Source organism: Citrus clementina, unplaced genomic scaffold (assembly GCF_000493195.1).
Source record: "Citrus clementina cultivar Clemenules unplaced genomic scaffold, Citrus_clementina_v1.0 scaffold_3, whole genome shotgun sequence".
NCBI lineage: Eukaryota > Viridiplantae > Streptophyta > Magnoliopsida > Sapindales > Rutaceae > Citrus > Citrus x clementina.
The window spans coordinates 3,438,569-3,451,288 of record NW_006262339.1 but is presented as its reverse complement, the minus strand read 5'-3'; the positions used below and the strand labels follow the sequence as shown (position 1 = coordinate 3,451,288).

General features: G+C 33.1%; 1 protein-coding gene across 2 annotated transcripts; it reads right to left on the bottom strand.

Annotated features, from left to right (window-relative positions):
* Positions 1–4,424: 4,424 nt before the first annotated feature.
* Positions 4,425–9,554, bottom strand: LOC18046975 (tryptophan aminotransferase-related protein 2). Of its 2 annotated transcripts, none has more exons than XM_006439827.2 (5): positions 8,416–9,554; positions 6,796–7,099; positions 5,464–5,744; positions 4,878–5,176; positions 4,425–4,773 (listed from the first exon to the last, which is right to left on the bottom strand). In XM_006439827.2, exons 1-5 carry the CDS (start codon positions 8,721–8,723, stop codon positions 4,589–4,591), a joined length of 1,377 nt encoding a protein of 458 aa, XP_006439890.1. In that variant the 5' UTR covers positions 8,724–9,554; the 3' UTR covers positions 4,425–4,588. The 2 variants fall into 2 exon arrangements, with proteins under 2 accessions (XP_006439890.1, XP_024044528.1); XM_024188760.1 differs by lacking the exon at positions 8,416–9,554 and adding an exon at positions 8,127–8,268.
* Positions 9,555–12,720: the final 3,166 nt, after the last annotated feature.

Below are 12,720 nucleotides of genomic sequence, written 5' to 3'. Positions count from 1 at the left end.
ACTTGTGCATGAAAAATGCACCAAAAAAATTTCCAAAAAAAATTGGAGGGGTCACAATGGTCCCATTTAAAATTCAAACTCCGTAGGTAATTTTATACCTATTGATAAAATTTACCTAGACGTGTACTTATCCACACAACCATATTATAGGCTCTTGATACACCTAAGTATGAACTATTGATTGCATCGTATTTGTGAATAGTACCGTATTCATGAACAATACTATTCACCCGAAGTACTAACCTTGAACTACAGTGTATTCATGAACAGTATTGTTCACCCCAAGTGTGAACAGTGCCATGCATCTTAAGTACAAACCTTCAGCTTTGATACCACTTATTGTGTTGTGGAAGCGTCATTTGTTGTGGTCTGATACCACTTGTTCGCAAATGTGGAATCAATACGCACCAAATATTTATAGAAAAATAAAGGATACAAAAATTTTACGTGGTTCGGCAATAAAGCCTACGTCTACGGAGGTAAAGAGATAATCATTTTACTAATAATTAATAGAGTACAAATTTGAGTAACAAAATTTCACTTTCCAAATACTCAAATACACCCAGTACTCTCACACACACTTGAAATAAACATTTTCCCAAGGACACACATTCTCTCACATCTTTACAAATAATGCAAAACCCAACTAAGCACCCAAGAAAATGCTCTCTTAAACATTTTAAGAGCCCATAGATATTCCCTCTCTTTGAACTCTCTCATAGAGAATTCTCTCTGCACTCCTTCAGAGAGCTCATCACATAAGCTCTCATACACTACATTTTGGGGATGTTAGCAAATGAGAATTGCTTCTCTATTTATAGTTGAGCTTTACCATTTAATGCATTTCAAAGTTTAAGAAATCGGAAGCAAAATGTCTTGAAAAACAGCAACTAAATTCTTCATTTTTGACAAATCATGCATGCAGCTCCAGCTCCTCTAAATTGTCAATTTTTGTCAAGAAAAGCATGCGGATTCGGTGCATTCAAAATGAATCTAATATGTGAGTCCCTTTTACTTTTGACTTTCCAATAGTTCAGAGTTCAAACGATCTAGAGGTTCATATTTTATTTTTATTTTTATTTTATCATATTCTGATTTTATTTTATTTTCCTTGGAAAGTGAATATATCACCTTATTTCTTCTCTCACAATACACACACACACAAGTAGGTTTTTTACAGTTGTAATCTAAAAAATAGATTTAGCTTTAATTTCTTTATTTTTATTTTTTTAAAGGACGTAAATTTGGCTATCGTTCCAATGTTAAATAATATTTAAAGCTTTTACTTAGTTGTTATGAATGGAAGAAATCATTTAAAAACATGAATCGACTGCATTTGTCATTTATGAAATGAATCAATAACATCAATAGTACTAGCATATATTGCACAATTAATTAAGGCCTTGGGTAATCAATTTGATTCTTTGTTGCGAGATCTAGTCATCTAGGGATGGGAGAGAAGCTATAAAGGACGAATATTCTTTTGAGAAGCTTTTTATTCTCCCCTCTTCGACCCTTATTGGTTTTTTGGTATTAAGATATGGGAACATTAAAGTTACAGCCGGCATAAAAAAAAAAATTATAATTATATAATAAAAGTTAAATAGTGTATAATAAAGTTGATTTTTAAATAATAATTTTAATAAAAATAATGAAAATATTATAAATTTTTCATTACAAAATTGGTTGATTAAATGAACTTAATTAGTTTCCAAACTACCGCAGGCATTTCAAATACTTTGGTGTGTAACTTTTAAACTATAACTACTTAAATTTAATACCAAAATGGAACTTAATCTTCATGGTAATATGACCAACTGATAAAATGGAGGAGGTGGAATTGTTAAGTGCTTTATAAGATGTTCATCGCAATTATGTTTACGGTGCGGAGCTTATTACTGAAACTTTGTAACAATATCAAATAGTCAATTCAGTACCTCGTTTTCCTCATTCTTTATTAATTCTTCATCGATCTCCCAAAAAATAATTATATATCATAGAGTATTCATTAGAAAATTATTCATACAAAAATTGGATCTCAGTTACAAATTCTAAAATGAAGCGCATATTATATATAAAGTTTTCTGGAGAATGGATTATATTTTCCGATTAATTTTCATTTCTATTAGTTTTATATATGATGATGACACGTAATTGATTCATTAAATTTACGTACTTCAATGAAGCTTTAACATCCTTAAGAGGGAGATTAGAAGTTGACGCTGTCGAAGCTTCCCCCAAGCTGTGTCTTCCAAGAGGCTGGAAAGTGGAAACAACAGCAAATTAATTAAGAACATATCAAGATTGATTGCCCATGTTACCTTTACACGCATCATGCTAATTGATGGAATCTTACCATATTGATTCATTATTATAAAATAAAAATATAAACTGTTTAATTTGATTAAGTAATAATTCATAATTATATAACACCTCATCTACGGAGAAATTAACCTGAAATATTTCGGTAATTCTCCGTTATGCAAGAGCACATCAAGGCTCTCGAATTTCCCATGCCATCCATTTGTATACAATAACTAGCTTTGTCATATGATATCAGGTGTTTATATTTAGGTTGTTAATGTCGCTTGTTTTATACATGAACAAACAATAAATTAAATCTAAATATGAAGGTTAGGGTTTCAACTACTACCCTAATATTTTCTGTCCGGTTAATTTGACAACTTGTCTACAATTATCACAATATGTTATTTATTAATGTTTATCATATAAAGATAAAATTATAATTCATGATGAACTAATAAACAAACACTGTTGACTAATTGGTGCGGTAGTTACATAGATAAATAGTTACCTTAGTTGAGACTGAAATGTTAGAATAATAGGAACCCTAACATTATTGAAATCTCAAACATATAATCACAAAAGTGATAGTGTGTATAATTCATTTTCTTGTAAGGATTGCTTGGAAGTTCTTTTGTTAGTTTATACAGTGCGTGGGTCCAATTAAACAAAGGGCTGTGCAGGGGTTGATAATAAGCTAAGTGAGTTCTCGTACGTGCAGTGTGAATGTGCAATTGCATAAATTACCTTCAGTTTGGTAACCCAATTGTAAACTAGATCAAAGTGTTTTTTTTTTCCTTTTTTTTTTAATAGAGTTTACCAATTAGCACCCACAATTGAGACATCGAGTTATAGATCTTTTAAAATTTTCATTTACGTTTAAATGTTAATCTTATTTAGAAAAGTTGATACAGTTGACCAGTTGTTGAAGAATAAAGATAGGCTTTATGAAGAGAGAAAGAGTGTCATAATACAGTTTGTCAGAATCGATTTCTAAATCTCGGATTTGAGAATGCTTGAGTTCCATATGTTACCTTGTTGAGGTGGCCGTCGAGTTAATGATGTGTTCAAAGCATGTTAGGATGTTCTTACTTTTGATGCATTATGGCTCAAAATATGAATTAGGGTTAAGTTCAAATGGCCTAAGTATGAGGAGAACCATGCACTCTCACAAGATGGAGAATTTCCGAAACATTTCATATATGTTACTATTCTTCAAAATTACACCACATTTTCGTTGGGAAATTTTAATCCCACCCAAAATCTTATAAGTAAAAGTATAAAATTAATAATAAATAAAAAATATATAGAGAATAAAATCAATCACACAACATAAGAATTTACGTGAAAAAACCTTATAATAGAGAAAAATCACTACTATAAAGGATAACGAGAGAAAAATTTGACTACGTAAAATTACAATCATTCTCGTATTTTTCCTCACACCCAAAACCCCAATAACACCTAATTTCTCATTGGACCTATCGTTTATCTTACACTAAAACACATTTCTCTCACACTAGAAATGTCTAGATGCAGAGAAAATTATTGTTGTGTCACGCAAATAAATAGATTCAGCCTCCCTATATATAATAATAGTTACTTTTTACAAAAGAAGAATTCATTTTTTGTATAAGTTGTATCTATTTGGGAAAATTACTTAGTCATCTTTATTTAAAAAACAGACAAATTTCTTAACACATTCCAATCCTAAGGTATATGAAGGTGGAGACCTACCTTATGCAAGTAATATGGAGGTGGCAAGTTTTACAAATACGCAATATTACTTGCATACAATACCACAGCCCACAGGCTTCTGGTGTTAACTAAGCTTTACCAATTCTGCAGTTGTTCGAGAACATGTATGTATCACTGAAAATTTTGTCATGATATACCTCATTTTCCTTTAAATTCTTTTTTTTTTTCCACTTATTGTATCCTGGAAAATATCAAACATGACGAACCTTGAGATGCTTTTAGAAGATCACTATGCAGAAGCATCAACAAAAATTATTTCTACATCGATCTTATAGCAATTCTACCTGGAATTGATAATCAACTAAAGAGGGGAAAAAAAAAGTAGACTCCAGCTCATTATTCTACGTGTACATGATGAACTCCAGGACAAATCAAAACTAGTAGAGCTCTTACAAACAGATCAGTAAAATTGTGTCGCTTTCTTCTGTTAACACGTACAAGAATGGTTCAAGCCTCCCTTCTCTCTCGTTTATCTAATGAGTAATGTCATGAAAGGATCTTCAACATGTTTATCTAATGAGCAATGTCATGAAAGGATCTTCGACAATCTCTGAACAAAAAGATTGTAGTTTTCATCTCGATCCAACATACTTATCCTAACATATTTTGGACTAAACCCAAAGTGCTTCCCACTTCTTGTCAAGATCTTGTTGCCCTTAAGGAAGCTTTCACAATCTTCTATCTCTTGCTCACACTTTAACCAAGCAAAAGCTGAAAGTGATCAATTACTAGGTTAATGTCACTACATGAGTCTGCATTGAAGAGAGCTGTAATTCATAAGAATGTCACATGAAAACCATTAACTGAACTGTTACCAGGTTGAGGCTCGAAAGCTCGACCAAGAAATGTGCAGAATTGGGAGGGCAACTCTGGCACACTGAATAGACCACTCTTTTGCACTGCCATTCTCAGTTGCTTCCACCTCGTGGACATTTGATGGTTGGTGAATTCGAAGAAGCACTCGTCTTCGCTGCCGGATGGTTTACAGCTGTCAGAAACAACTTTTAAAACCTTTGCTGCTCGAAGCTGTGAATCCTTGGATACACCAATGGTGTTGAGCTCTATGTATTTGGTCATTTTCTTTGCCACCTCCGTGTCTTTAACCAGAGCCCAACTGTAAGATTAAAGATGTAGCACTGAAATGTTAGAAATTTAACTGCATATGCAGTCATTTTCTTTCCTAAACTTGTATATATCCTATCCATGCTCATATATATTCTTGGTTAGTTGTAGCCAGAAACCCAAAAGGACTGCTCCTAATAACCACTATGCTGTGAAACCATTAAGTTTATGTATTTATAATGCTAAACTCAATCTCCCTTGGAAGAAACTAATTTTTCATCTATATGATAATCAGTGAGCAAACAGTTGTCATGACAACAAGCAGTGTGATCAACTTACCCTATTCGTGTCCCAGCGTGGCCAGTGCTTTTGGAGACAGTGAACAGCATAAGATCATGGTCTGCAGGATAGGTTATCGAAGTGTACTGTGGCCAATAATATGCAAGGTCATGAACCAATATCCCTCCACTGCGATTCACCACAGATTGCCTGACAGATCCATCAGGGTTGTTTGGGGAAGTCACTAGTTCAATGTATGGACCATCTTTGTTGAATCTTTTAGCATCACCAGCCCACTTATACAGCCTAGATTTGACGCAATCGGTAATGGAAGGATAAGACTGCAAGTAATTAGCAAAATCAATATCAAGCCAACATATCTCAAAGCTCTAAACATCCAGCTGGGATGTGGTGCAAGCAACATTGGTATATGGAATAAAAACATTGAGGTTATATTATCTTCTATGTCCTTTGGCAAATAATGCTTGACTAGCACGAACATTATGATTAACTTTTCAACAAATAAAACCACCATCATTCTATCGAGCAGGAATTATTCTGACTAAGAATCCTTTGGTTTGACATAATAGAGGAACACAGGATAAAAAGTCAAATAGCCTTCTTGTACTATCGTGTAAAAGTATGGTACAAGTAATTCCCAATGTCTGGAAGAAAAAGTATATAAACGTGCAAGATCTCGATTTTCTAACTTGTTTTTCATACATCCATAGCATTCTTTTCATGTATCTATAGATCTAGAAATTTATTTCAAACAGTTGAACTCTATTGATCACATTTCAAAGTCAACAAAGGTCAGCCATTGGCAGGTTATTAACTTCCAAATTCAAGTAATCTGAAAGTGCAAAAAATATATGAATAACCATATGCACTCTAGATTATTTTATACAGTTTTCCCACATGGAAATATGCAAAATCTGTGTATGTCACATGCACGTGTTAGCATGATAGAGAGAGAGCAAACCAAAATTTAAAGGTTGTAAATATTACAAGGGAGGAGCAACTATAATGCCACTAATTATTTTTTCTGCAGTATTTTGGGGACACAAAATCAACTACAAAGTAACACAACTATGTTTTCAATGCACTTGAATGTTAAAAGATGACACATTCTGAGATCAACCACGATGGCAGATTCATTAATACCACAATAAGAAGTATCAATAAGAAAAAAGCACATCTACTTTTACTAAGTAATATTGGAACGCAGATTCATTAATACCACAATAAGAAGTATCAATAAGAAAAAAGCACATCTACTTTTACTAAGTAATATTGGAACGAGTGGCAATTTCCATGACTACTTAATTAAAGAAGACAATAATGTCAGAATTAGCTAGCAGACAGAATCAAACATATTATATTCACACTCACAGAATAATAAGGGGCTGCAGAAACTACACTAATGGGTTCCGATGCATCCTGTGAAGACAAAGCATACAGAGCAGCCTGGAAGAGTTGCGTTGAACCCGTTCCAACAACAATGTGATGATTTTCCGTTATTGCATTTCCAACCACTTTGTGCAATCTAACAACTTCCTTTGCAAACTCAGGCTCCAGGAACCAACATAAGTTACGGACATCAGAAAAATAACTCAGAGATTGCCAGCCAGGAATCACGATTGTGGTCTTGTCACCCACTTTTTGCCAATATTTTTCATACATAGTTGGATCCCCACTGTAAGAAACAAAATACAAATAAAATTAAAACCTTAAGCAAACTATTGGTAGTAAATTAAGCATATAAAAATCATGTATGTTACAACATAATATCAATAAATATATTCTGATATCAAATTTGAGCTAGAATATAGTCGATATACAACTCGTGCTAACAAATAGTCCTAGGCTTAGGTTATGATATGTGAAGTGAAACTGTAAAAGCACTGTGATAGCTGTACAAACTGTAAGAACAGTCACTGCATTGGGATTCTTAAGCTATCATCAGGGATATGGGAAGGCAGCATTGGCACGTCCCTATATATCAACAGATCAATGATTAGATATGTGTATGCAAGGCTTACATCATATCAACATAACACTAAATGTCCAAAAGACCAAAAGATGGGTTTGTATTTGTAATAGGCATACATCAAAACAGGACCCCACAAGGAGCAAGATCCAGACAACCCAGTTCCATTTACCTAAAAGAGACTTTAAAAGCAACAATTTGCAATATAAGCGGCCAAAGTTCACAGATTTCAGACAAATCAAATCCTTTAATGAGACTTTTAGATCTTCTCAAAGGCCACAACTACAAAAGAAATCCGCATGATATGAGTGTGCACAAAGCCATCTGGCCCCACAAACTAACATGCATCTTTTTTATTATTTTCTTTTCTTTTTCAATTAGCCTGCCACAAACATGCACTTTGTTCAAAAGCTATAGTGACCTGTGCTAAGCGCTATCTTGTGCATCTAGGAGCTCTTTTCAACTGGCTAAAAAACTGAAGCCTTTTTTTTTTTTTTGGGTAGAGAATTTGAGGTCCACAAACTAAGGTACATGATGATGCTGCTCATGGAAAATCGTCAATGAGTACCACCTATGCTGCACGTTAGTATGAAGAACAAGCATAAGCCCAGCCCCTCAACTTGGGAACAGACAGAGGACAAAAACAATCATCAAGTACCCAAAAAGGGGGGAAAAACGAAAAAAAAAAAAAAAAGCTCAATTCTAACATGCACCATTGAGAATCTCAACTTACAAACAATGACTCTTTGAGTTTGAGCTGTCTTTGTCTACCCTGGCAAATACTGCATCACTGGGACAAAGCATTGATACTGGGAAATGTTAACTCCTTACTGTCCCAGCAGCAGCAGCACATTAGAAAAATAGCAACTGTGAAGTTGGAGATGCCCAACTGGAAATACCACAATTCCCTTTTAGCCCTCTAAGCAAGTGCATTAAACCGTAAATCCCTTGGATTGGACAATTTTACCCATAAACTAAAATTTAACATAACAAAACTAAAACTCTATTATTGCAACACTTACTGGTCAACATTGATAATTCTTTCCCCTCCGTCTTGAGATTGAATGTCAGTACTAGTAAGCGAAGATGATGGTGATGGTGATGGTGATGGTGAAGATGAAAGAGACAGATGAGTCCTCTCGCTAACGTGCTCCTTTTCTTTTAAGACACAGCCTGCCATTACAGAACGTCTCTGCTGTTGCAGAGAGAAGCTACTATCAAAGTTGCATTTTTCACTCTCATGCATAGCCCTCCAAATCAAACTCACGTTCAAGGCTAGAGATACCACCAACAGGTTCTTCAAAGAGAACAAAGGCGTAATCTTGGCCATCTTCTAAAAACAACGTAAAAAACCAGAGTGCAAGAGAAGAGTATAAAGTTGTTTCGGTGAACGTGAACCTGTGGAGAGTAAAGAAGAGTCTTTATAGAAAATACCCAGAAGATGAAAACGAAAGATGGTAAGTAAAAACAAGTAAATAAAACATTTTGTCTTCTGGTGTGTATTTAAACTAAAAGAGGCAAACTTGACAAAGTAATAAAGGACTCAGCCTTTGAGCATGGAAATTTGTATTTTTTATTTTTTTGAACTTGAGAAAATTTTCAAAAAGAAGGTTTGTGTGAGTTCATTCGAAAGGCCAAATGGGTGTTTATTGATAGCTAAAAGAACACCAGAAGGACAAGAAGTTCCATCAGTTTTGGAGCTTGAATAGAAGAAAAGTCAATAGAAAAACAGTGCTACTACCATTTTGCTTAAGAGAAAGAGAAAAGGAGTGATGAAAGAGCTGGGGAAGGAGGAGTATGGAGCACAGAAGCAGAGAAGCCTTGACTACCGACAAGATATTTTATTTTCTCAAGAATCAAGAAATCCACTGAGATTTTCTCAGTTTCTCGATGCCTCCCACTCCCCAGATCTTTTAAATAACAAGAAGAAAACAAGCACAGAACCAACTGTAGATCACTGTTCCATTTTTCGAGTAGTGTATGTAGTTAGTGTGCGTCTGTGAATATAAATAGGGGTGTGCCGTGTGTGTGTGTATATATAGACTATGGACTGTGTTTACATAGAAGCGCGAGAAAGAAGGGTTAGCAAAAAGAAAGTTGCTTTCAGTTCATGTACAGTTTTGCACTTGCAGTAATCACTAATCACTATACTTTTCCATTTTTTTTTCTTTTCCTCTCTTTAACTTCTGTCTTTAGCTTTTTATTTTTGTAATTTTCACTCCATCTCGGCATCTCTGTGGGTTATTTCCTGCCTTCTGTTTTCAAAAGGACTCCTTCTGAGTTGTAAAACAAATTGAGTTGAGTTTTATTGTGATATGTCCCACTCCCAGCAACAACCATTTTTTCCGTTGGTTAATTTTGAAAATTTTTATTTGGATAAATTCCAAACTCTCTTCTACATCAAAAACTTTAAAAAAAAAAAAATTCTTAGACCCAAAGATGTAATCTTAATTTATCTAATCTTAAAAGTTAAAACAACTATCCTCTATGAATGAATATTGTTAAAGATGATCAATGGTCGGCACGACTCATCAAATCAAGGCTCATTAGGGTCCATGAGCCGGCATGGCATGATCCACTAAGTGAACAAGTCGTGTTATGCCGTGCCTAAATTTTTTTTTAAGGCCAGCACAGCCCACACAGCACGAATTCACTCATGTCGTGGACCGTGCCAAAAAAAGACCCACCAATATATTTTTTTTAAGTTCACATGTGTGGCGTGCTTTTTCAAATAAATTAGCCTATGCACTTATAATAATAATAACAATAATAACAATAATTATAATTTTTATTAAAGGAACAATTAGAATTTCATTATCAATTTATCACAATTTCACAACTATATATTTAATTTCACAATAACCAATTATTATACAACAATATATAAATTTAATTCCTTAAATTATAGCAATGATTAATACAAATCTATAAACTCAAGCGGCCAAAATATAAAAATATTCAAACAAATCATTCAAATTTCATTTATTCATTTAATAAGTATAAAACAATTAGAATATTTTTTTAAAACTAAGATTGCTTTTTTTTTTTGTCTAAAACTTGAATAGAGATGAATTAGTCTGAATTCTGAATAAAATTGGATGTTTGAATCTGAATCATATGCTTATTTTTTATCTTAAACACTAAAAATAAATATTAAGTTGTTTTTTTTTCAACTTAAAAAATATGAAAACTAATATATTTACATTTATGCCCATATAAATTGTAAATGTTAAACAAATAATAAATATCTTAAGAAATATAAATAAGTTAATAAATTATCATAACATAAATCATATTTAATTGAATACAACTCTTTAATATTCTAAATTATATATGTTAATCAATTTTATTATAGTTTCTGAAGTTTTCATATGAAAAATATTCATATAAAATTATAAAAATAAATAATGCTAATTTTTGAAGAAAACAATAATAATAATAATAATAATAATAATAATAATAATAATAATAATAATAGTCTACCACTATATATCATCACAAGTTATCTAAAGATGAGTAATAATGCTAATTATTAAATTTTATTTAGGAAAAAATTAAAAATTAATTAATTTCATAGTGATACTTTGGAGAATATTTTTTAATGATATCATTCATATTAAGTAAAAAAAAACTTTAAAAAATTGCTTAATAACTTAATGGCTGAAATTTTTATTAAGTTGAATAAACAAATAGACTTAATCATTTAACTGAATAAAATTAAGTCAATTAAGTCATTAAGTCAAAAAAACAAACGACTTCTAAGACTTAAATTAATTTTTAAAAGCCTATGTGCTAATAAAATATATTAAAATTTTTAATTTCAAAACATTTGTAAAATCATAACATTTTATATTTATTTTTCATTAAAAGATTTTACTTTGATATACTTCGGCTGGCCCACCAATGAAGAGTGTTTATTAAGTATTTTTTTATGTATTGTGCTTTAGCTCATCTCTAATTGTGTCATGCTTTTAAGTTTCACGTGCCTAAAATTCTAAGTCTGACCCAACTAACGTGCGCGTTGTGCCGTTCCACATACTCGTATCGTGTCGTACTGTACAGACACATGCTGTGTCACGTGCCACCCGCCCGTTGGCCATCTTTAAATACTTTCTTAGCTTTTTTCCCAAATAAATAAATAAATAATTATTGGGACTCGTGTTAATAATAATGGTCTGTTAGAAGCCGCACATTCCAACACCGTCCCATGAACAATTGAGGCATTCATTTGGCCCTTATCATTTGTATTTTGACTTGATGTTGTTTGAATCAAAGAGTTTAAATATCAAGTAAAAGCAGTAAGATGAATACCCGATCGACAATTGGAATCCAATTCATTTGTTTCTTGATCGTGCTTGCTTTGACCTCTTGAATAATTAAATTAAGGAACTCCAGAGATTGGAAGCATGAAAACACGAGATTCCCGTTGCAACGTGCCAAAAAACAATCATTATTAGTACCCAAGGAGTGTTTTACTTTTCTCAGTTTTCAGCCGTATGTTTTTTATTTTAAACAGAAGTCAATGCTAGCTTTTGCGAAGTGTTGCCTCCTCAACCGTTCTTTATTGCAAGATGTTCAGCCGGAGGTCAATGTAGAGGTTCAGTGCCATCTCCATATTGATTTGTTCTTTTTTCATTTTTTTCCATTCTATCAGAAATGTCATTAAAGATGAAAGGGATCACACAACCACATTCCTCACGTACAAATAGCCTGGACCTCAAGCTGATTTTCAGATTTAGGGTCCACAAAGATCATCAATCAATCATGCAAAAATAATAAAGAAGGTTTTAAGGTCTTGATTCTTGAAAGACACGGGACCAGTTTTGATGTCATTAAGAGCTCAGTAATGGTAATCCTCTCAAAACTCTATCCTCGATTTTAGGGATGGCAATTTTTTTCTACGGGATGAGATCAGGATCTTATCCCATTTAGGATAGGATCGGGATAAATTTTTTTTATCCTATAAAAAAATTTAAGGATGAAATTAAAATATTTTTTTATCTCAATTACATATGCGGGACATGAGTGAGATTGATAAATTCTGTCTCATCCCATCTCATTACCTATTAAGAATGAAAATTTTTTCAATTGGGATGGGATCCCGCATGATCTCATCTCTTTTGGGATAGGATTGAAACATATTTTTGTCCCAAAAAAAATATAGGGATGGAATTGAGACGTTTTTTCATCTCATTTGCATATACGGGATGGAACTGGGATTGGTAAATCCCATCTCATCCCATCCCATTGCCAACCCTACTAGGCCCCCACAGCCCAGTCACACCCTAATGCTACGGGTGGCAATATGAGTGAGGATTCATTTATTC

Coding starts and splice junctions, on each gene's coding strand:
- LOC18046975 (XM_006439827.2), bottom strand. CDS start 8,723: ATGGCCAAGATTACGCCTTTGTTCTCTTTGAAGAACCTGTTGGTGGTA. Junction 5,745..6,795: donor CTGCAGCCCCTTATTATTCT/GTGAGTGTGAAT, acceptor AATTACTTGCAG/TCTTATCCTTCCATTACCGA. Junction 4,774..4,877: donor AGCTTTCGAGCCTCAACCTG/GTAACAGTTCAG, acceptor GATCACTTTCAG/CTTTTGCTTGGTTAAAGTGT.